This window comes from Schistocerca gregaria, chromosome 2 (assembly GCF_023897955.1).
Source record: "Schistocerca gregaria isolate iqSchGreg1 chromosome 2, iqSchGreg1.2, whole genome shotgun sequence".
Classification (NCBI taxonomy): Eukaryota; Metazoa; Arthropoda; class Insecta; order Orthoptera; family Acrididae; genus Schistocerca; species Schistocerca gregaria.
Genome location: NC_064921.1, coordinates 469,070,734 through 469,096,440, shown reverse-complemented (window position 1 = coordinate 469,096,440; position 25,707 = coordinate 469,070,734). Strand labels below are relative to the sequence as shown.

The 25,707-nt window shown below is 42.8% G+C and overlaps 1 protein-coding gene across 1 annotated transcript in view; it reads left to right on the top strand.

The window, feature by feature from the left end:
• Window positions 1–21,443, top strand: part of LOC126326323 (brachyurin-like) — a 59,511-nt gene extending 38,068 nt beyond the window's left edge. The window contains exons 4-7 of the mRNA XM_049995630.1: window positions 5,485–5,657; window positions 10,443–10,535; window positions 13,253–13,392; window positions 21,202–21,443. Coding sequence (XP_049851587.1) covers window positions 5,485–5,657; window positions 10,443–10,535; window positions 13,253–13,392; window positions 21,202–21,375 — 580 coding nt within the window. The 3' untranslated portion in view covers window positions 21,376–21,443. The remainder of the gene's footprint in view (window positions 1–5,484; window positions 5,658–10,442; window positions 10,536–13,252; window positions 13,393–21,201) is intronic.
• The last annotated feature ends 4,264 nt before the right edge of the window (window positions 21,444–25,707 follow it).

Here is a 25,707-nt window from a genome sequence, read left to right as displayed (position 1 = left end):
TTCGCCATGACCCTTCTCAATGCATGATCGCGCTGTGGCTGTAAAGCTGTATTAAAAGAAGGATGACTGTGCAAACGTCGCTCTGCAGAAGATCCGGACACTGAAGGGTTTGAAGAAAGGTGTTGGTCCGATGACTGCCGTGGGTCTGGAGAAAATGATTCGGAAATTCGAAATGACGAAATCTTTTGGTGTGCAACCGGGTAGAGGGAGGAATCGAACTGATTCGTCAGTGGAAGCAGTGGCCACAGCAATGCAGGAGGAGACGAGTGGTGGTGTGCAAACGTGTGGTGCACGGAGAATTGCCCAAACATTGGACATACCCGTGAGCACGGTGCATAGAATCCTACAAAACATCCTTCTTTGTATCCATTCAAAATTACCCATGTGCACGACTTGCTCCCTGTTGAACTGCCAGCAAGAGAGACATTTGCTTTAGATTTTCTTTCTCGTGTGGAAGTGGACAATGACTGACTGTGGAAGATTTTGTGGACAGACAAAGCCCACTTCCATCTGACAGGATGTGTTATTACACAGAAATGTCGAATATGAGTAACGGAAAATCCACAAGCAAATCAAACATTATCACATCATCCTGAAAAAGTCACTGTGTGGTGCGGGTTTATGGCATCATTTATCATAGGCCCATATTTTTTTCAAAGAGACTGGTGCTTCCGGTCCTGTTACCTGTACGGTCACTGGTAGACGCTATGAGTGTCTTTTCCACAACCACGTCTTTCAGCTCTCCAACAGCGTGGATGTGTGGATGGGTACATTTTTATGCAAAATGGCGCACCTCCGCACATTGCAAATCCAGTTAAGCAGCTGTTAAAGCGCCTTTCGGAAATGCAAGAATTATCAGCCGCCATTTCCCTACAACCTAGCCGTCCCGATCCCTGATCTTAATCTATGTGACTTCTGGCTGTGGGGCTATCTGAAAGATGTGTTCAGTGCTCCAATTGCGAACTTAGCTGCATTGAAGGCACGCATTGAGCAACATATTCTGAACGTGACCGCGAAAACACATCGATTGGTTTTGGAAAAAGCTGTTTCTCGATTTCAACTTGTTGCAGAAAACGGTGGTCACCATATTGAACATGCTTTGCGACAGTCACATGGAAGTTAATAATCCGATTTGACTTTAATTGATGTTTTTTCTGCGGTTCTTTGGCCTCAGGACAACTAAAAACAGATATGATTGTTTTTTTACGCGTTTTTTGGCCTCAGGCCAATTTCAAAACGAATTTTTCTCATCCGATGTGTTATGCCTTTGCCGTGGTACATGGGTTTACGTAACTTACAGTCTCACACCAGTACACCCATCCACACTGAGTAGTACAGTTTGTTTTTGATTTGTAGTCGACCACTATTAAATTATGATGCTTACAGCGCCATCTATTGCTACATTTTGTAACTATTTATTTTTCTTCTGCCATACCTTTTTCCCCTTCTCCGATAATATTCCGTTGCAATTCGACGTTATTCTGACTAGCGGTGTTATTTCTATAGCGGATTGAAAGTTTAACTTTAATTATAATCACCCTGTACGTATGCTGGCACTGGTAAGTTCCTACTGTGTATCGTCATTTGAGAACCTCACTGCTCCACTAACAGCTCACCTACTATTTGGCTGAAAACCAGACTGATGCTCTATAACGTTCAGCATAAGTTTGGATAGCACCTTGGATGTTTACGAGATGCTGCAGATGTGGTTCACACTACGCGACCTGAAACGTATCGGTCCGAACTGACACTTTTCGCCGGCCGCTGTGACAGAGTGGTTCCAAGCCCTTCAGTCAGGAAACGCGGTGCTGCTACGGTCGCAGGTTCGAATCCTGCCTCGAGCATGGATCTATGTTATGTTCTTAGGTTAGTTAGGTTTACATAGTTCTAAGTCTAGGGGACTGATGACGTCAGATGTTAAGTCCCATAGTGTTTAGAGCCATTTGAATTTGGTTCAAATGGCTCTGAGCACTATGGGACTCAACATTTCAGGTCTTCAGTCCCCTAGACTTAGAGCTACTTAAACCTAAGGACATCACACACAGCCATGCTCGAGGCAGTATTCGAACCTGCGACCGTAGCAGTCGCGCGGCTCCGGACTGAAGCGCCTAGAACCGCTTGACCACCACGGCCGACATTTGAATTTGGCACTTTTCATTTTCCCACTCTGACTCGACAGCCCACTTTCTCGGAAATAACGCTGTCGTATAGTTTATAAATGAAGACATAAAACGTGGTAATAAGGAATTCCTTCCTTGTCGGACTAGAGCATTGAAATTTACCTGATCTTGTAACCAAACAAATTTTTTTCGGCGCATATTTTGATATGCTTTCTGTTCCAATTCAGTATGCCAATCGTCTTTTTTTTTCTTGTGTTGATTAGCAAACCGTGGAAAATGAGCATTCAGGAGCAATGGATCCACAATATTCGCACATTATACGGATAGTCTGTTACACTAATCGCAAGGTACAATACACTTCTGTAATTGTGCGTAGACGCGACCATGTAAGTATTGTATGTCATCTCAGGAGACAGTCATCCAAGCTGTTTCTATATGGTGTTGCGTTTGGTCAAGGAATGTCGCCTGTAATGTAGATTCCACCTGACATCGCTTCGCACAAGCAAGACGCGCGAAATTTTAGGTGATTGCGATGGGACTAAAATATCACGAAGGGTGCATTACATAAAGCGAGCAGTACGTTCTCGGGCACTGTTCTACTGGAGAACACATCTCCATAACGCAGGTGCGTTAACAGAATTGCCTATATGGTATTCTACAGGTATCCTGGTACCGGAGATGGTACTGTCATTGAGGCTACTGCTCCCAACACCATGATGCTGTTGCCTGGTACACCAAAATAGTTTCCGCTCTCCTGTGCGACACCGCACTCGCAAATAAGGCTGAATATGCTCTCATCGCTAAACAAAGCTTTGTGACATTTATCCGTCCAAATGGGCGTTCTCTATCACCACTGGTGGTCGCCTATGCCGTGATTAAATGTGAGAGAAAGCCACTTCCATGAGATATTCAGTCTTCGATTCGCACTTGTCTTTCCTGATTTAGTTTTCATTTCTTATCGCTTTTATCTTTGTGATTTCCACCTTCTTTTTCAATGTAGATTCACTCTTCAAAAACGCCTAAACGTTTGAGAATTTTGTTTCGTAGACATTGGGTCGTGGGCCAAGGCTTAATTCTATGCCTAATGTCCCATCTCCTAATGCTGGAGACACAATCAGACGCTATAAGAACGCGGTCAGCAGGTTCAAAGTTAAATAAACTCAACAACCCCATACGCTCAAGTCTGAAACTGCTATCTGAGTCTTCGTAGCCTCGGATGGTATCCCCAACACTAGGAGACGGAAAGTCACAGAAATACGCGTTGAAGCACTGTGTTGACGCCTATAAAAAAATTCATACCCCAATACCGGCCGTGAAAGTCTATTTTACACGATGAAACGCCTGAAAACTGGCCTTCACTTCTCTGAAGAGAGATGACCACCATGTATTTTACACCATACAAACGTTTTCTTCAGCTGCTTCTCCATGAGTGCAGAGAATATTTTCTCTCTCATACAAAAACTTAGCTTTGTTCTTGTTACATATGTGTTTTTATTCCTTCATCGCACTTATATAATTTTATGTTAGGTGAATATTCTGTCACTTCTTTCGTGAACAACTTCATAACTGAATCGGTGAGATGAATAAAGTGTCACGTCAACACCCAAAAGTGGCATGTCCACTTTTCTTCAAACTATGTTATCCACAGATATCTGACCGTTCTATCTGTATGCGTCGTTTGGTGTAAGAAGGGGTCATGTCCCATCAACATAAGTGGTCGTTGGATTGGTATTGAGTCAGACAAGGGGCTATGTCTGAAGATGAATCGAGAGGAGTGTGAAACATTGATATGTTCGTGGTCTCAGAAGCAGAACTTCCGCATCATGAATATGGAAACGGACGATAGTCTAGACTTAAGGTCTGGTGGCCTAACCACTGCAAAAGCGATGTTACCTCCATGCTCTCTTATGACTGCAATACAAACTGAAGTTTCAGATATCTATATACAGCAACTTCATTTATGGGACTCTCTGCTTTCGAGTTTCCACTGCTCAAATGAGAATGTAGATGATATAAAGAAAATCGTACACAACATGCTTGACGAGCGGAAACTATTTTATAATATTTATAACAGCATCTGCCAGTGGCCACCGAAGGATGGACAGGATAAAGATTATCGAATGATAATGCTTTGCCATATTTTGATTGTCGTTGTTTCTTGCATTATGAATAGACCTATGAGCTGATAAAACACCCTTTTATTGCTATAACTAATATGAATAATATAAAATTGCATAACACAATCCTTCTGCTGCAGACAGAACACTTGTTGCGTCAGTAACTATCATATTCCAGTACGTTCAAAATGGAGAATTTACCACACTCGATGGCTTAAGTACGGTATGTTGTGTCATCCTGGAGCCTATAGCATCTCCACGATACCATATTGAAGTCCATTGTGTAGTCAAACAGTTTTTTGTCTCCTGAAAAATTTGTTTTCTGAGATATGACCGCTATTCCACCTCACTGATTCAATTATGAGCGATAGACACGAAATTGTGGATGTTATACAGTATTAATTTATTTCGTTAACCAGTATTCGTCTTACAAGGTAGTCACTAGACTCGCACATGACGCCCTAGTAAGCTGAAAAGATACTAACAGAATTGGTTAAGCCTGTACAAGGTGCACAGTTTTGTGTTCAATTCATTCCTTATTCTACATATTAAGTGGTTTAATTTTTATTCATCAGGTTCCGAAAGACTAGGCAGTCAAAGGAAAGTGGTCATGGAACGAGTCAATACATAATGTTAAAACTTAAAATTAAGAAAAGGACAATTAAATTTTAAAAAACTTTAAATAACAAATATATGTACGATATCAGCAGTATACAATTGTATACATAATAAATACTGCGCTGTAGCGGAAGGGAATGAACTACTGTGAGGAACCCCTCTACAGTACAAAAGTAAAATGTTACAAAACAGCATTTCAACTTGGATAGTATGGTTTATCACCCAAATTTCTCAATTTTATTATTTGCCTATTGAAAACGAAACCTGCACAATAGTTAATATATCCTTCAGTACAATGGCCAAAGAATTGTTATCCATCAATGCGTAGGTCGTTTTCCGTTTTGTGTTCATGCCTTTTAGTTTCTTTAATTCATCTTCCTGTTTGTGCTTTTAAGGAAACTTGCCTTCGTCTTCATTACAAGTAGCTTCACACCCATTAGCTTCATCATATTATTCAGTTTGTCATGGCAACTGATCTACATCTCATTTTCAGAACTTCTCTGTTACACATTCCCGAAGCCAAACTTCGTTAGTGCTGTGTAACTGATGTAAAACAAGAAACAGCAGAGAAACTTCTCTTTTTATTCCGCTGTATGAAATGCTCTTCGGTAATTATTTCCTGCCTTTAGGACAACGTCGTTCACGATAAGCCTGGGCACATTGTCGTCCGCTGAAAACCCAGAGGGGGCGCTGACGCAGACGTCGACGGACGCCGTCGTTCACCCGGACTACTGGACGGACGGCAGCACCACGGACAACGACGTCGCGGTCGTTCACCTCTCGGAAATGGTCACGCTTACTGGTAAGACAAAACGTCGTCAATTACACAGATAATCACCTCCAACACCACGACAGCATACACTACTGGTCATTAATATTGCTACACCAAGAAGAAATGCAGATGATAAACGTGTATTCATTGGACAAATATATTATGCTAGAACTGACAAGTGATTACATTTTCACGCAATTTGGGTGAATAGATACTGAGAAATCAGTACCCAGAACAACCACCCATGGCCTTAATAGCGGGCATCGAGTCAAACAGAGCTCGGATGGCGTGTACAGGTAGCTGCCCATGCAACTTCAACACGATACCATAGTTCATCAAGGGCAGTGACTGGCGTATTGTGACGAGCCAGTTGCTCGGCCACCATTGACCAGACATTTTCAATTGGTGAGAGATCTGGAGAATGTGCTGGCCAGCGCAGCAGTCGAACGTTTTCTGTGTTCGCAAAGACCCGTGCAGGACCTCCAACATGCGGTCGTGCATTATCCTCCTGAAATGTAGGGTTTCGCAGGGATCGAGTGAAGGATAGAGCCACGGGTCGTAACACATCTGAAATGTACCGTCCACTGCTCAAAGTGCCGTCAATGCGAACAACAGGTGACCGAGACGTGTAACCAATGACACTCCATACCGCCACGCCGGCTGATACGCAAGTATGGCGATGACGAATATACGCTTCCAATGTGTGTTCACCGAGATGTCGCCAAAACACGGATGCGACCTTCATGATGCTGCAAACAGAACCTGGATTCATCCGAAAAAATGACATTTTGCCATTCGTGCACCCAGGTTCGTCGTTGAGTACACCATTGCAGGCGCTCCTGTCTGTGATGCAGCGTCAAGGGTAACCGCAACATGGTCTCCGAACTGATAGTCCATTCTGCTGCCAACGTCGTCGAACTGTTCGTGCAGATGGTTGTTGTCTTGCAAACGCCCACATCTGTTGACTCAGGGATCGAGACGTGGCTGCACGATCCGTTACAGCCATGCGGACAAGATGCCTGTCATCTCGACTGCTAGTAATACGCGGCCGTTGAGATCCAGCACGGGGTTCCGTATTACCCTCCTGAACCCACCGATTCCATATTCTGCTAGTCATTGGATCTCGACCAACGCGAGCAGCAATGTCGCGATACGATAAACCGCAATCGCGATAGGCTATAATCCGACCTTTATCAACGTCGGAAACGTGATGGTATGCATTTCCCCTGCTTACACGAGGCATCACAACAATGTTTCACCAGGCAACGCCGGTCAACTGCTGTTTGTGTATGAGAAATCGGTTGGAAACTTTTCTCACGTCAGCACGTTGTAGGTGTTGCCACGGGCGCCAACCTTGTGTGAATGCTCTGAAAAGCTAATCATTTGCATATCTCACCATATTATTCCTGTTAGTTAAACTTCGAGTCTGTAGCACGTCATCTTCGTCGTGTAGTAATTTTAATGGCCAGTAGTGTAGCATTTTACTAACTTTTATAGCGAACAGATGTAACTTAAAAGATGCCATTTGTTTTTCTTTTTTTATTTACTTAATGTAATGATGTTACCTACTGCTTGATTACTGACTGATTCTGTAACTGAATTTCCTTGAAGTACGACTCCTCCTTTTTGCCATATCGTATCGACCTGATGAAGTCGACGTGGTTCTCATCTTGAGCAGGCAGTGCCTCTCTAATTACAGGTTCCACTCAGTACAATCTCGTCTTAAGCCATTAAGAGAATTTAAACGAATTTGTTCCATTGATTAACCTGCAATGCGCACCGCAATCTGACTATAGCCACTTCAGAATGACTGTTCAGGGATTGAGTTTTATTACGTTAACACCAAGTGCTTTAATACCAAGTGGGCCGGGGTGTGAATGGGAGTTTTCATTGAAGAGGGAGACATGCTAAGGTAGTTCGTGCAGCTGTGCAAAGCCACTGTCCCAGGGTGGCGTAGTGGTTGGCGTACCTGCCTAGTGAGAAGGAGACAATTTCCATTCTTCGCTTCAATCTGCATCATAGATGTCTGACATTTGAAAAAGTCTCTAGGACCATACTGTTTCATTTGATTAAAGCACCTACTACTGGGTTTCACGCAGGATACTCCGCTTCCTTCGATGCTAAGGTGCTATGCCAATACAGGTGGAGAGTCTTTGCAGTGCTGATCTACTTTAGGAGGAATACCAAGTCAGAAGAGGCGTGAATGGAAATTTGGAATGAGTAGAGTGGCGTGCTTGGTAGTCCGTGCAATTGTGCAAAGCCGTGCCAGACTCGGCGCCTCTGCCCAACGAGCAGGCGGCCTGGGTGCGAATCCTGGCCTCGTTACAAATTTTCATTCGTCACTTTAGTCTTGAAACGTCCCCTTAGAAAAATTAATGAATTACTGTGCTGATAAACCTCTTACGTTATTTGATTTTCAAACAGCTGAGCAGAACTGAACGTACTCAGGCAATTCTCTCTTTTCTTACTCTGATCAACACTAAACTGACACACAATATTTTTAGCGCAACGCAATCTGACTTTCAACAATCCCTACAAAAGAATAGCCCTGACTAACAATTACCTACACCTTTCATGAATCACTTACCTCACAAAAATCTTCGTTACTGCAATACAGCGAGCGCCAATACTGCCAGCTAAATAAAAGATTCTAACTACTGATAGGCATAGTTAGCAAATGAAAGATTTTGATAGAGAACAAACAATGTATTTACCTTAATAATGTTCAAAAGTCATCATTATATATCAGTTCATGATATCCAGTATTACAAATTTACTCTTTCTGGGGGACATGCGTCCAGATCGTCCGCTCTTAAAATTCTGCCATCTCTCTCCCCACATCCACCACTGCTGGCGGGTCACCTCCAACTGCGCAACACTACGAGCTGTTCACATCCAACTGCTCAGCACTACAATAGCAAATGTTCGAACAATGCAAACCAGCCACAGACTGAACACAGCACAGTCAGTGATTTTAATATAGACCGCTACGTGGCGTTACCAACATAAAACCTAAACAGCCTACTTACAGTCTGTATATATGTATCATAGATGTCTGAGACTCGAAAAGATCTTTGAAACCATGCAATTTCATTTAATTCAATAGATGTTCTACGACGAAAACCAAAAAAACTAAACTGGTCTTACAGTCACACATCCGTTCCCAATCAAACACACATACATAAATCACAAAGCTAACTGAAGTTATGGGCTATATACGATACTGATACGCAAAGAAAGGAAATAAAAACAATATACTTGGTTCTCCGCGCAATCCTTCTCCAAGACATGGCCATATGATACACAAAAGGCAGAAAAGCAACCTGCTGAATCAGTTTAAATACCATGAATCATTACAAATAATAATCTCATGAAAGATGGCTGTTACAGATAGCATTCAAACTTCTTACTGAAATCTTCATTGAACCTATTTTTTCGCTGGTCTGCTACTCATACCTAGCTATTCTTATTTAATTATTTTTTATCTATATAGATAATAAAAATACCCTCTTTTTGCATCAATTTATGTTTTTGTACGAAACGTGTTTTGCCTATACGTGCTAAACATCTTCAGTGCTCTACAATAAAAAGAAAATTATATTATATACCTGTTTTGATAGGAGATTCGTAGTGATCCTTTGGCAGCTTATTTAAATGCAGCTAATTCTATTTGCAACTATATCATTATTCATTTAGCACATATAGAGAAACAAATGGCTGCATAAAAAGAACAAAAAATGAATGTAAATAAAAAGCACATTCATACAGATGTAAACAGAAAAAGCTAAATTGAAATAAGCTACCAAAGAATCACTACACATTTCATATCAGGACAGGTTAATTACATACTTTTCTGTGTATTATGGACCACTGAAGATGCCTAGCATCTATGGGCGAAACATGTTCCATACGGACAATAAATTCACTTGTAAAATACTTAATTTTTATTATCTACAGTGATGAAGCGTAACTGAAGGTAGTAACTGAAGAAGCTGATTGCAAATATTAACAGTATTCTTATTTACATTTACTTTTAGGCACTTTTATGTTTGTTGTAAAGTTAACTTGAGCATCCCTACAGTTTTCAGTGAACGACAATTAAGAAAGGCTTCACCGTTATATCTGTGAGTAAAAATGATTAATTCTGTACATTTTTACTTATGTGTTCATTACGAGAATTGTGTTTCTGACTTCATTTGTAATTTACTAAAAGTGGTTTTTATTAGAACATACTCATTCTATGACAGCTCTGAGTGTGGGCGTGTTAATTAATGCTCAAAATATTTGTACAGCTACGAAGTAACTGGGAAGACGGTGTCATTCAAATAGTTATTGGTGATTTCAACTGATTATGTTCATAAAATTGTGGTTAATTTAATCGATATGGTTTCTCAATTAGAAGTAACCCCTGTTCGCTAGAGGATATTTTTTGCTGTCTTTTCTTATTTAGATTTGCTGCTGACAGTAGGACGTGTAGTACAGTTCTAATTTGTAGCTACAGCTGAACGTAACAGCATGCGTAGAACCTGTCGCATCAGTCATGAGCATGTGAACGTTCTCTCTCTCTGTTACGAACTCGAGATCTTCCGCTGTTGTCGGCCAGAGTGGCCGAGCGGTTCTAGGCGGTACAGTCTGGAACCGCGCGACCGCTACGGTCGCAGGTTCGAATCCTGCCTCGGGCATGAATGTTTGTGGTGTCCTTAGATTAGTTCGGTTTAACTATTTCTAGGGGACTGATGACCTCAGAAGTTGAGTCCCATACTAGTGCTCAGAGCCATTTGAACCATTTTTGAACCTTGCGCTGTTTGTTCACAGACACAATCAAGACTGTGAGGCTGGCGTCGCAGGTGGACAAGACTTACAATTACTGGACAGCAACCCTTAGCGGCTGGGGCAAGGTGTCAGACGGTAAGGAGTGAGGGGACGTCACGTTGTGTGCCGTGCCTCCAAAAATAATTTTGTCAACCACAGTACTGCCCTAAATGTATCGCTGAATTAAAGAACTACGGACAGCGAACATGAAATTCTCTCTCTCCTTCTCTCTCCCTCCCTCTCTCTCTCTCTCTCTCTCTCTCTCTCTCTCTCTCTTTCCGTATCTCCTTAAAAATTTTCCGTCATTTAACTGTATATTACTGCTAATTTATTTCACACAGTCATGTTTCGCATTTAGAGCCTTTCTCAAGGAGATGCTGAAATGTTACAATAAATCTGACCTGTCTACGTGGTATGACAGCGTGGAAAAAACATATTTCTGGTCTTAGAAACAAGTTGACGTACTATAAACCAGCTATTATAAACTGATATCCTGTAACACGATAACTGCTTTATGAGATCATAAATAAGTTTCTTCGACGATAACAACAAACGTAGGTCATATATATTTTAGCATTTCGTCATCCACTTCAGAATGCGTATAAAGCAGAAATGATTATTACTGGAATAAATGGTTTACAGTAAATCTATGTGAATTGCTTTCAAACCACAAATACAGATATTTGCAAGCCTTGGGGTAAAAGCGCATGGTTGTGCTTGGACAGTCTTAGGTTCTCAAAAGCCTTAAAGCTGTGATTCACTGAAAGGTGAAACCTACAATTACTATTAGATTGCAGTGCCTGAGTTTTTACGATTTATTTTGCAATGTCCTTCAGACATGCATGCACGTCCGTTGGAACAGCCCCTGCTGCGGTGGACAATTGTATGAAACACAGAAAATACACACATCAGAAAAAGTTTTGCATCACCTCAGTTTCGAGAGTTCCGGAACCTGTACTGAAAACTGGAATAGAGATCAACATAAGCATCATCTCCGCCCTTTTTATTGGTCATGATAACACATTGCATGTTTTACCACCATACAGCGATACATTCAGAGGTGGTGGTTCAGACTGCTGTACACACCGGTACCTCTAATACCCAGTAGCACGTCCTCTTGCATTGATGCATGCCTTTATTCGTCGTGGCATACTATCCAAAAGTTCATCAAGGCACTGTTGGTCCAGATTGTCCCACTCCTCCACGGCGATTCGGAACAGATCCCTGGGAGTGGTGTGTGGGTCACGTCGTCCATAAATGGCCCTTTCAATCGGTCGCAGGCATGTTCGACAGGGTTCATGTCTGGAGAATATGCTGGGCACTCTAGTCGAGTGATGTCGTTATCCCGAAGGAAGTCATTCACAAGATGTGCACGATGGGTGAGCGGATTGTCGTCCATAAAGACGAATACCTCCCCAATATGCTGTCGATATGGTTGCACTATCGGTCGTAGGGTGGCATTCACGTATCGTACAGCCGTTACGGCGCCTTCCATGACCACCAGCGGCGTACAAAATGCCACCCCAAAACAGCTGGGAACCTCCACCTTGCTGCACTCGCTGGACAGTGTGTTTAAGGCGTTCAGCCTGACCGGGTTGTCTCCAAACATGTCTCCGATGATTGTCTGGTTGAAGGCATATGCGACACTCATCGGTGAAGAGAACGTGATGCCAATCCTGAGCGGGCCATTCGGCCGTTGTTGGGTCCATCTGTACCGCGCTGCTTGGTGTCCTGTACCGCGCTGCATGGTGTCGTGGTTGCAAAGATCGCCATCAACGCCGGGAGAGAAGTTCCGCATCGTGCAGCCTACTGCGCACAGTTTGAGTCGTAACACAACGTCCTGTGGCTGCACGAAATGCAATACTCAACAAGGTGGCCTTGCTGTCAGGGTTCCTCCGACCCATAGTCCGTAGGTAGAAGTCATCCACTGCAGTAGTAGCACTTCGGCGACCTGAGCGAGGCATGTCATTGACAGTTCCTGTGTCCCTATATCTCCTCCATGTCCGAACAACATCGCTTTGGTTCACTCCGAGGCGCCTGGACAGTTCCCTTCCTTCCTGACACAAAGTAACAATGTGGACACGATCGAACCGCGGTATTGATAGTCTAGGCATGGTTGAACTACAGACAACACGAGGTGTGTACGTCCTTCCTGGTGCAAGAGTTGAACTGATCGACTGTCGGATCTGCTACGTCTAATAGGCTCTGCTCGTGCTTGGTTGTTTACATCTTTGGACGGGTTTAGTGATATCTCTGAACAGTCAAAGGGACTGTCTCTGTCATACAATATCCACACTCAACGTCTATCTTCAGAAGTTCTGGGATTTGGGGTGATGAAAAACATTTTTTGAAATGTGGACATGCATCTCTGAAGGACATTGCGGAGTACATCGTAAAAAAGACAGGCACTGTGAAATAGTATTTCATGCCAAGACAAGGCCGCGACAATAATCGTTAACTCCATCCCTGTGTGGGAATCACAGCATTTGTGTGAATATTGGACGTGACACACGGCAAGATATGAAAGTTTTGGTTCAGTCCTGGAAGTGTGCTCGGACGGGAGAGGCGGTTACGGCGACCGCTCACGTTATGCGGGAAATCCGGGTTCGAGTCCCGGTCTGGCACAAATTTTCATTGCCCCCCAGTAGATTGCGCAGCTGGAATCTCGTCTTATTCGCAATTACGAGTACATTCCTTGTAAAGTTAAATTGGTAAGTTAAGAAAACCGACCAAAGAAAGTTTGCTGAATTAGACACTAGTTGTAATTCACGTCTTGCAGAAGACGTTAAAACGTCCTACGGACGGTGTTTCAGAGTCACAAACCGTGAGCCCTGCGCTGCTGTACGTAGACCTGGTAGTCATCCCCAATGAAGACTGCGAGGAGGCCTTTCCAGGAGCCATCAGCATCGACCACATTTGCACAAGGGGTGCCACCAATGAAAGTCCTTGTAATGTAAGTATCGTCTCTATGGAAGACGCAACATAATGCAGGCACAGTAACACTTAATTTTCCAGATTATATCCCCTTGCAGCATAATCACACGTATCTACTACGTTGCACCATCGTACTCGTCTCACACAACACACACTTAAAGAAAGAAAATGTTTGATGATAAAATTCTTTTACTCTCGTGTTATTCGTATTTGTGCCGGGCAGGGAGTCAAACTGAGAGAACAGGCAGTGCTCAGACGACTGACCCTCACTAGCGCGCCTCACAGATCTGCCCCAGATGAAATGGAATCAGTGTTAGTTATCTTTTTAAAATAAATTCTGAATCTAAGTGTAACCTAAGTCTTACACCAGACGGGTGTAACCACAACGTGTGCAGGGTAGAGTAATGATGGTATACGCGTACGTGGAGAAAGTGTTTGCGCAGCGATCGCCGACATAGTCTCACTGAAGCAGAATAAGGGTAACCAGCCCGCATTCGCCGAGCAGATGGAAAACCGCCTTACAAACCATCCACAGGCTGACCGGCACACCGGACCTCGACACCAGTCCGCCTGGCGGATTCGTGTCGGGGACCGACGCGCCTTCTCGTCCGGAAAGCAATGCGTTAGACCCCACGGTTAATCAGGTGGACTTAACTGACCTATACTTGAATGACCCTCAAACAAACTCATTTCGACTGAGCACTTCTTCATGAGACCTTCAAAGTTTGCTACATACATCTGCCCATGTTCTCTGTGCATAGGTACTAGAATTGTACCACAGACTGCCCACAAGCATCAAAACGATAGCTTCGTTTAAAGTGCAGTACATAGTGATCGGAGAAACATACAAGGATATGAGCACTGCAACCGAGCACAGATCACCCAAAATACACATCTGATCAAAATCTGACGTTTATCATTATTTATAAAACATGCTACATATCATATATGAAAGCTCATTGCACTGCTTGCATTATTAGTAGAAGACAATCGGTTGGAAGTTATCGAACCTTAGCTCCTAGGGAATAAGGTAGGCGAATCGGGCACTGGAGTGTGGCAACAGTAGAGTCTTCGTGTTTTGTCTGACGTACGGGAATAAACTGTAAAACATTTCAAAGATGACTGGCGGTGGGATATAGGTCCGCATATCTTGCAGTGGTAAAACGTGAATCTCTTGCCCAATGTTGCAACCTTAAAGGAAATCGTTTATTCCAGTTATAACAGAAAACGACAACCTCCGTTTTTCTTACCTTTTCAAAAATTGCCTGACTATGCACAAATACCCCTCACCTGAATAATCGCGAGGTTGCTGTATATACAGTCTGTCCCAGAAGAAGGCGCCTTGCCACGGTTCGCGCGGCTCCCCCCGTCGAAGGTTCGAGTCCTCTCTCGGGCAAGGATGTATCTGTTGTCCTTAGAGTAAGTTAGTTTAGTTTAGATTAAGTAGTGTGTAATCCTAGGGACCGATCACCTCAGAAATTTGGTTCCACCGAAACTTGCCACCACCACCGGAAGGAATCGCCACACAAAGTTTAAATTTGCGAAACAGCATGCACTCTGCTTGAGAGTGAAAGATTCATTGTGGAAATAATCCCATAGATTCCGGCTAAGCCTTTTCTCTGTTGTACGCTTTCTTCGTGGCAAGCACGAAAGCGCCTGTATTATTTGGGACGCAAAAGTGAAGTAGTGCCTATCGGACAGACCTTTTATGTTATTCGACGAATGATCAAAGTTTTTTGTTGCTGCATATTGAACTAATTTCTGAGCAACTAACAGCTTTAGTAATGGGTAATAAATATCATCTTCCCTATAATGCTGTAGGTTATTGTTCTCAAATTGTAATGGGTTATTTATAGGGAATTTCAGTAGCGAATATATTTTAGTAACGGCCAGTTAAAACACCTAGCCCCTTGAAGAGACACAGATGACGGCCGGGGCTGAAGATCACATACTATTCTTACTGCTCGCTTTTATGCTGTCAGTACTTCCTTTCCACCCCCCCCCCCCCCCCCCCCCCAGATAATTATTCCGTAAGACATTATTGAGTGGTTTATGCAAAATATATCACAGGTTAAATCGTTTCTTTCCAAGATCAGCAATTATACAAAGATCAAAAATAGCTCCAATTTGAGAAGCTCAGTAACATGCTTCTTTTACTTCAAATTTTCATCAATATGTGCATTCAATGTTTGAAGCATTTTACCCATTTATTGACTCCTGCTCATGCGCTATATGAGTTGTTGGTATGGCTCTATTTGTTGTACAGAACTGAATAAAGCGTGTATTTTCCAAACGTGAGGAGAGTCCGTGTTCTGAGAAACATTTAATCATTCTTTTTAAAACATTTAAAATTTCTTCTGTCGCTCTCTCGCTAATGGCACTATTTATAGCGCTAATATCGATGTGAATTTTAAAATTATGTCGGAGAATTAAAAGTTCAAACAAATATTGGGAATTGCAACCGGTCGTCTTAAAATACATTCAACGATATTTCAACTGCCAGTCATCTTCAGGTGAGCCATCGAAGACTAACGAAGACGTCCTTCGTCCACCAACGTACGAGGGCGTGCTGAAAAGTTATGCCTCCGAATTTTTTATTGTGTTCTCAATATCGTTTGAGGTGTTATATTTCATTCACATTACTAGCTCGACTTTTCTCTTTGTTGGCGCAAGCTGCAAACCTCTGCCGCTAGATAGCTCCGAATATTTTTATTTATTAATTTTGCATCAGACTTCTGACCGGTTTGATGTGGCCCGCCACGAAATCCTCTCATCTCCATATCAAAGTAGCACTTGCAAACTACGTCCTCAATTATTTGCTGGATGTATTCCAATCTCTGTCTTCGTCTATAGTGTTTGCCCTCTACAGCTCCCCCTAGTACCACGGAAGTCATTCCCTCTTAACAGATGTTCTATCATCTGTCCCTTCTCCTTATCAGTGTTTTCCACATATCTCTTCCCTCCCAGATTCTGGCAGAACCTCCTCATTCCTTACCTTATCAGTCCATCTAATTTTCAACATTCGTCTATAGCACCACATCTCAAATGCTTCGATTCTGTTCTGGTCCGGTTTCCCCAGAGTCCATGTATCACAATCGTACAATGCTGTACTCCAGACGTACATTCTCAGAAATTTCTTGCTCAAATTAAGGCCTACATTTGATATTAGTATACTTCTCTTGGTGAGGAATGCCCTTTTTGCCGTTGCTATTCACCTATTGATGTCCTTGTTGCTCCGTCCGAATCTTAGCGTGTAACATTGGCGGTGTGTGGTGTAATTATGTCGGCGGGTGAGAAACAGCATGCTGTGATCAAGTTTCGAATTCGAAGAGTTCGTTCTGACATGGAACACTCTCTCATTCAGCATTGCAATGAAGACCACACACGAGCACTGCAACAATCCGACGCTTTGTGTTCACTTACATCGACCATCGTCCATATAGCTCAGAACTGACCGCACCCGATTTGCATTTGGTTCCAAAGCTTAAAGAACACCTTCGAGAACTTCACTTTAATAGTGATCAACTGATGCAAGCAGAGGTGAGATTGTGACTCCGTCAACGAAGTCAAACATCCTACAGTATCAACAAACTGGTCTCTCGTAGGAGAAATTTTGTTCGTCAGCCGGGTGGCTGTATTGAGAATTTAATACTCAGACAAGAAAAATAAAGATGTAGAACGTTAATTTTATTTAAAAAGCTTTAAGGATTTCCTCATACAAAATTCGGAAGCATTACTTTTCATCACGCCCTCGTTCAGTATAGCGCATTGTGAGTGTTACACGCATGCGTCAAATCAAACTGACAGACAAACCGAGAGCCGCGGCCGTCGCCGCACTCCGTCGTCTTCGATTAGAGCAGATGTTGCAGGTGACATGGCTACATACGCTGTCCAACTGGCAGCTGCTATGACGTTTCATCAGATTCGGGCGAATTTCCAGGGGTACTTTAATAATCGAGTCCCAAAAAGATGTTACCGTGGTCAGCATCACTGTGTTTACTCCACTGAATGTCCAGTGGAAATACAATGTTCAGCAATAGCGGACTTGCTTGGTTAGAAACAGCGACTGCAGAGTTCAGCGGAGCGTTCTTTCAGGGTGCCTATGGCCTTATCTAAGTAAGCCATACCACGTTGATATTTTGTTGATTCCGGCCTTCCACAATAACAAATCGTTGTTCACTGCTCCCAGAAAGTCTGCTACCGTAGAAGACGTCAGAATGGCAATGGAGAGGATTGCTGAATTCTGTGGTTCCACCAGCGAGAGCGCTCCCGTCGGGTTATGTAGTCCGTCAACACGATTTTGACACATGCGGGTAAACTCGCGGTGCTCTGTACTTTATATTGCGGAAGGGAGGACTTCTCCATCAGTCTTCGATGGCTCGCCTGGGGATGACTCGCAGGCACCCAGCTGAAATATCGTGGAATGTATTGTACGACGACCGGCTGCAATGCGAAACTTGTTTAAGTAACGCTACTATCTACGATAATGATAGGAGCTGAAGAGAAATTGAGTAAAATTTGTATTACGGCCAGGAGTCGAACCTGTGTCTCCATACTTAGTAGACAGAAATGCTGACCGTTACACCACCGCTGACCGTTACACTATAGTAACTACATGCTCAATAATTCTGTACGAACTACCCCCCGTAGGAGGCCCTCCCCAACACAAACTTCATATCTTCAGCTTATTTTCCCCCTAAATCTTCACTTTTGCCAGGGCTCCGCGGCACTGGAATAACACTCCAGCATTGGACGCAATGGGGAAGTCCTGTATAAGATCACCTGTAGCACAGGTACGTTCAACGCTGGGATGCTATTCCAGTGCCGGAGAGCCCTGACAATACCGATATTTTAGGGGGGAAATAAGCTGAAGATATGAACTGAAGCGACTGTTGGTTAAGAATTTCGACGTGAGTCGTTTGTGCAGGACTATTAACCAAACAGTTGCGATAGAGTTAAGGGTCAGCATTTCTGCGGATTCGAGCCCCGGCCGCGGCAGAAGTTTTAATTCATTTCTTCAGCTTCTATCATTATGGTAGATAAAAATGAGACTTAAATGTCTCGGGAAGTGTTTAATTATAACACAAGTGTCGTTTGCAAAAAGTTCTAATTCGGCTGTAAAGCTATCAGTTCCTTAAAACTCGACCTTTCGAAGAGAGTGATATGATCTACACAATCAAACGCCTTGGAAACATCACATAAAATATCAACTGTGAGATATCTTATTATTTAAGACTTGTCTTGGTTGATCGGTGTTAACAGCTGTTGGTGCTATAGTGAGACATGAGATAATTATGCCCTACCGCTTGGACTGTGCGGCTACCGTTTACAGCAACATCAAATACCATAAGAAACGCATCAAAGTTGATTCAAACAGATAAACGCGAGAACGTCGGCGTGAGGTTCAGTACCAAAAAGTAAGCTCCGTGACAGAAGATTTTAAGACAGATACACAGATACATAAGGAGAGTGAGGGCGGTTCATCTAGGGATCCAGCACATAGTTTAAATGCGCTGCAAAGTACCGTAAAGTTACCGTTACAGATGCTATATAAACTGACATACTAGGATACAGACGACAGAGCTCAACTGAGCCTATGTACCCTAGCTGTGAACGTGTAATTAAACTACCGCTGTGTGGGACTTCCTCTGTATTCTCTTGACGTCTGCACCTCTAAGGCATTTCATCATTTGGAGACAAAAAAAGTGAGAAGCAATATGACATATATTATGGTATTCCCTTCATGATTATAAGCTGGATTAAACGAAATTACATCGTACTCTCAAGTGCCACATCAACTATTTTCTAACAAGACTTGGAATGCATATATTGTCATTCTTTGTCTTCGTTCAAGGCATCGATCAAACCACATTTTGATGCTGAATGCATATCTTAAAGCAGTTTCAACAAAATGCTTGTGCTGCAGCCGTTTACAGTAAATATAGCTGTCCAGTCTCCTTTTGTATCTGTGTTAAGATCTTCAGTTACAGTAGTGAATCGTTTTGCAACAATCTTGCTTATGTCTTCTTGCTTCACTCAACTTTAATTCTTTACACATGGTATTAGACGTTGCTGTAGACTATAGAAGCACAGTTCAAGAAATAGGACGTATCAGTGGGGAGCGCAGAAATGACGACAAGCGAAGGTTAGTAGAGATCCGTGTGTCAGTGAAAAGATCTATGCACGAATCATACAACATCTACCACAGTCACACTCTAGAAAAAGATCTGGCAGAGAACCCGAGAAAATTCTTGTTGTATGTAAAATCGCTAAGCGGGTCTAAGGCTTCCATTCAGTCCCTTGTTGACTAGTCTGGCGTAGCAGTTGAAGATAGCAAAACGAAAGCCGAAGTTTTGCATTTCATGTTCAGGAAATCGTTCACACACACGTATCGTACAAACATACCGCCATTTGACCAGAGGACAGACTCCCGTACGGAAGGCAAAGTAATAAGCATACCTGGTGTAGAGGAACAACTGAAAGATTTTAAAGCAAATAGATCACCAGGTCTGGAGAGAATCCCGAGTCTTAGGGACCCGTACCAGGTCGGACTGAAGGAAGACACCGAAGCAATTCAGAGGCGGACTGCTAGATTTCGTACCGGTAGGTTCGAACAATACGTGAGTGCTACCGAATGCTTCATCAACTCAAATGGAAATCCCTCAATGGAAGGCGACATTTTTTTCGCAGAACACTATTGAGAACATTTAGAGAACTGGCATTTGAAGCTGACTGCCGAACGATTCTACTGCCGCCATCATACATTGTGCATGAGGACCACGAATATAAGATACGAGAAATTAGGACTCATACTGAGGAATGTAGACAGTCGTTTTCCCCTCGCTCTATTTGCGTGCGGAACAGGAAAGGAAATGAGAAGGGTACGCCAGGCACCGTACGGTGGCCTGCGGAGTGTCTATGAAGATATAGATGTAGATATAACATTTCTCGCTGTCACATCCGCAATTGTAACACGAAAAACTAATCTGGAGAATGTAGCACTGTGCTTGCATGCCTTGGACATACTGCCACGCATAACTCTTGACATACTTCTACCAATGAGCAAAATTCATAGTATGTTCGTTCTAAAAGTATGCAGGGTTATTTGTAAGTACCTCTGGGGTTTCAGATGACTGCATGAAAAATGCGAGACATAAGAAAACGGACACATATCAGTGGATAGAGCATCTGTTCAGGTGGTGTTTCGTATTAGGCGTAGTGATGTAGTTGTAGAGCGCAGGAGCGACCGCTAATATAGAAAAGTTACCGCGCTGGTATTGCAGCATTGTATTAGTTTGCGCCTGGAGACAGGCAAACCAGTAAACAATTTCCAAAGTAGTCTGTAGTCTTTTACCCTTCCCGGGCGGAGTCAACAGCAACTGCGACTGAGTAACGCTCACGCATTGACGTTTAGTGCGTCATAAGCAGTGCCCATTCGAGCAACTATAATGTGAATAGAAACTTGAGAGGTTCTCTATCCACTAACATTTATCTATGTTCTGCAAGTCTCAAAGTTCTCATGAAGTCGTATTCTGTCAGATTTATCCTTCCCAATCAGAGTTCGGGCCATCATACTGCAATATTTAGATTCGTTAAAATTCAAGCGTCGATCGTACACAAATTCAGAGCTTTAAATGTAAATTGTCTTAATGAGTTGCTCACCAGTCACGTTACCGCATTTTAAAATAACTTTTTTTTGGTATTACCCATTCGAGCTAGGATACTTCATATGTGAACGTGATCTTTTCACAGTTCCACTACTTGTGGCGTTTATGTAACATCTGTGTTTGTGTAAGGCAGGCGACATAATGTTTTGTGTGTGCCTTAGGGCGACAGCGGCGGCCCTCTGGTCGTACTAGAGGAAGACGGCGAAATCACGCAAGTGGGCGTGGTGTCTTTTGGGTCTGACTACGGCTGTTCACTGGGGTACCCAGGAGCCTACGCGCGCGTCACCACCTACCTCGACTGGATCAACGAGAACTCAGTCCACGGTGGCCGCTGAGTTCGCTGCAGATAAGCAAGTAGATCCACTTTGTACACCAAGACAATAAACTAATGCTGGGAAAACAAGTTCACAGTTGCGATTTCATTTAACTCCGTCCTTTGTCGAACCAGAGGATTTTCCTAGTGTCCGGGTCCGTTCGAGCTGTAACAAAGGTAAGAGCATCCACGAGAGCAGAGACTCAAAAAAGGTGTGGCTGTCGGCTTTATATAAGGTATTCATAACGGAGTTTCAGCGACAGCATCGAGTGGAGTGTTGACCAGTGCGTTTGTTTTGCTAGGGACTAGAAGCCAAGATAGTTCTAAATTTATCACATAACCTTATCCATTTATTCCACACTGTATTACAAAAGAGATGAATGGGTAGGTCGTCAGACTGTCAAAAATGAAAATGCAGACATCAGCGATTTCAGAAAAATAACAGATGTCTGCTGCACTAAAATTTTCCACATTGCTTGAGGGATGTAGACGGAAAACAAGTTTGAATTATTTGCCCTTCCCGTTATGGCTCTATGTTCAGATCCTACAAACATAATGTCCGATTGTGTTACTGGAAATTGTTGATGCCAAATGTAATGAGATAAATACTAATGTAATTAACGGAAGGCATCAGTTATGTAACGACAAAAAATATTTCAAATTAGGTTATCATGATCAAGAAGAATTAATGAATTTGTGTTTGCCGTAACATATTGTAAATGAAGAATATTGGCCACAAAAGAACAAAGTTATGTAGATGTGACTGATGACTCTGTGAAATACGTTTGCTCACTGCAGAATTTAATAAATGGTGGAGAAAATGTGGAACATTGTCCTACAGTGAAAACTACTTCAAACCAATAAATGTATCATTCATTCCACTTTCCGTTGTGAAACCAGACAGGCATCCATGTCTGAAGGACATTGTTTAGTAGACGGCTAAACACAGACACTGAAAATAGTATTTACGAACCTAGACAAAGGCTGCCTCAATAATAAGTAACTCTCCTCCTGTGCGGGAATCACAGTGACGGTGCAAGTGCAGGATGCGGACACAGGGGGACTTAACAGACGTTTGGGTCGGTTTTGGAAGCATAATCCGGTAGCCGAAGTGGAGAGGCGACCGCTCGCTTAAAGCGAGTGTGGTGTCACCGCCAGACACCACACTTGCTAGGTGGTAGCCTTTAAATCGGCCGCGGTCCGTTAGTATACGTCGGACCCGCGTGTCGCCACTATCAGTGATTGCAGACTGAGCGCCGCCACACGAAAGATCTAGTTTAGAGAGACTCCCTAGCACTCGCCCCAGTTGTACGGCCGACTTTGCTAGCGATGGTTCACTGTCTACATACGCTCTCATTTGCCGAGACGACAGTTTAGCATAGTCATCAGCTACGTCATTTGCTACGACCTAGCAAGGCGCCATATTCAGTTACTATGTCTTCTGAACAGATAATATTGTGAATCATGTACCGTCAAGAGCGACGTTCATCAGTAATGGGTTAAAGTTAGGTATCAAACTAATTACGCCCGCTTTCTGAATTCTAATTCCTTGTCATGTTCCAGACCTCACGTTAGTGGAGTCCTTCCCCCTCACGCCAGCGTGCGTGAGTTAAAACGCGTGCATTTCGGCCCCTACTAGTAACACGGTGTTGGCTCTTCTGCCAACACCACAGCGAGAATTTCACAAATTTTCTTATGTCGCTAATAAACTGTACAACTGGAGTCTCACTGTATTCGCGTCTAAGAATACATTTCTTGTGCCAAATTAACAGGCTGTAAATGTGTGCGATCTCTTCGGAACTTATCTTTCTTGCAGTCCAATGTTATTTATTACAGTTATTAATGTGAAAAAGAAAACTTTTTCGGATAGTTGTTACTTTCAGTTAAACAGTTCCTTCCGTCCAATACTTATTTGCAACGAATATAATTATAATGGTTATCTTCTTTCCGTTCCTGCGATGCAAGCCTCTCAGATATATCACCAATAAAACTTCCGGCATACGTTCTCGTCACTAGCGAAGAAAACTAAAAGCAATGTTTATCGATGCTCTTATGGCTGTTCAGCTTCTAAACGTAGCCCAGAGCGCTGCTCCAACGTAAGCACTGCTGTGGCAATGCCATGTACGCTTTTCGCCGCTACGCTACTTCTAGTATCGCTCTTGTCGTTTGTTTTTGCTCCATCTTAAACATGCTTTTAGTTATGAAAACTACCGACGCTATACGTTTTCATACGAGTAGTTTGAGAATACAGTGAAGAAACCTATCTCGGCTATCACTGGAAATTCCGCATGTGCCTCGTGCTGAAAACTAATGCCTCCGAATTTTTTATTCTGTTATCAATATCGGTTCGGGTATGATTTGTCATGCAATTTAAATGGTTCAAATGGTTCTGAGCACTATGGGACTTAACTTCTGAGGTCCTCAGTCCCCTAGAACTTAGAACTACTTAAACCAAACCAACCTAAGGACATCACATACATCCATGGCCGAGGCATGTTTCAAACCTGTGACCGTAGCGGTGGCGCGGTTCGAGACTGAAGCGCCTAGAACCGCTCGGCCACACCGGCCGGCTGTCATGCAATTCATTCGGTCGACTTTCCACTGCGGTAAGAGGAATACGAATTGCAGCGTATTATCATGGCGGAGCATAACGTAACTACGTATGTCGACGCGTGAGAAACAGCGCACTGTAATCGAGTTTCAAACGGCAGAAAACCAAGAAACGGTGAAAGCAGAGGGGAGTTTCTCGCTGTCTCACGGTATCAACAAATTCGTCTCTCGTTGTGAGAAACGTGTTTGTCGCCAGGGTGATTATCTTGAGAAATAAATATGTAGACATGAAGAATGAAGATGTGGAATGTTAATAAAGTTTGTTTGATTTATAGGGCTGTAACAGTTTGGAAGCATTACTTTTCAGCACGTCCTGCACATCCATATTCGCGACACACAAATCATTCATGGAAGAGGATATTATGGTTGTTACTTGCTCTGTTTTCTGTGTCATTCACAAATGCATCGGATGATGTAGAGTAGCAATTAAAGCACCTTCTTCCCAGGCTACCTTAGCTTTCAAGTCCACTATATTCACTACGATTCCGTCATTTTTCTGAACCACTTTAAGTGAAAGATGAGTCGGTTTCTTAAAAAGATCCGCCACTTATCTTTTCCTCGAACCCTTCGATTATAAATTAGTACTCCGTGTACGGTTACTTCCAAATCGAAGGAACAGAAAACTATCCCTACTCCTTTCTTTTTCTCCAGTAATGAATTCCGCAAGAAGCAATTATGATTCAATGTGCGACCGATTATCTGTTATTCATTCTATACAGTGTATTAAATACCAGCTGCATATGTAACACCAGCAATCATTATTGAGAGGAAAGCCTCATTCATCATGTCTACAGTAAAACAAGGAACGTTTGCGTAAAGTTATTAATGTGAAGGGCTTGCACATAAAATCAAGTAATTCGACTGGATTCATTTAGATTCTGCTTCAGTTTCCTATTAACCTGTTTTAAAGTTCTTACAACTGTCCCAGACTGTTACAAGCTTTATGTTCGACAGATTTTATGTGCGAATCGTTTTTATCCATCTTTGCACATGTTTGTCACCAGAGACTTTTTCTGGTTTGATGGGTGGAGTAACGTTTCAATAAAACGGGGAAAATATGTCACTACCTATATGTATTTAATAATGAGCCGTCGTTCTCTAATCGAACACGGACAGGCTGGTCACTCTACCTTAATCGTTCTTCCTACCCCTTGCGACACAGTGGATGTTACTCTTCTTTTAATGAAGTATAACGGTCTCCCGTGTTTATAAATCACGTCGCTAACTGATGTTAATGTAGTAGTTTTTCATAACAGATGAGGCAGGTTGAATCCTACTATTGGAAGAATATTTATAATTAATGTCTTACCGGAAAGGAGAATAAGAAAGAAAGGTGTGTGCTAACTACCTGAGTTAAATTTCAAATCTCTCTAATGCCACTGCTGTTGAAAAAGTGGGCGTCGGGCAAGACAGCTGAGCATGTGAGCTGTATTCGTTCTGCTCGAGAGGAGCTTCTCCCTTTTCAGCATTACACACCCCTGCGACACTATGCAAACGCAACGTTATGGCACACAGCAAAAGCAGTGGTTGCAGTTATTCATACGCGCTTGAAACGTCTAACAGGTCACCGCCACAGCAATAAGATATCCTCACACTGTCCGCACCACATAAGTGAACGGGGAGGGATCTGACTGAATGGATTCTGCCAGTCAAGAAGTATTTGCTGAAAAAATTGTTCTAGAAAGATATCCAGTAAGGTTTTTCTACACTTGAGTGCAAACGGCTCACACAAGTGCTATAATAA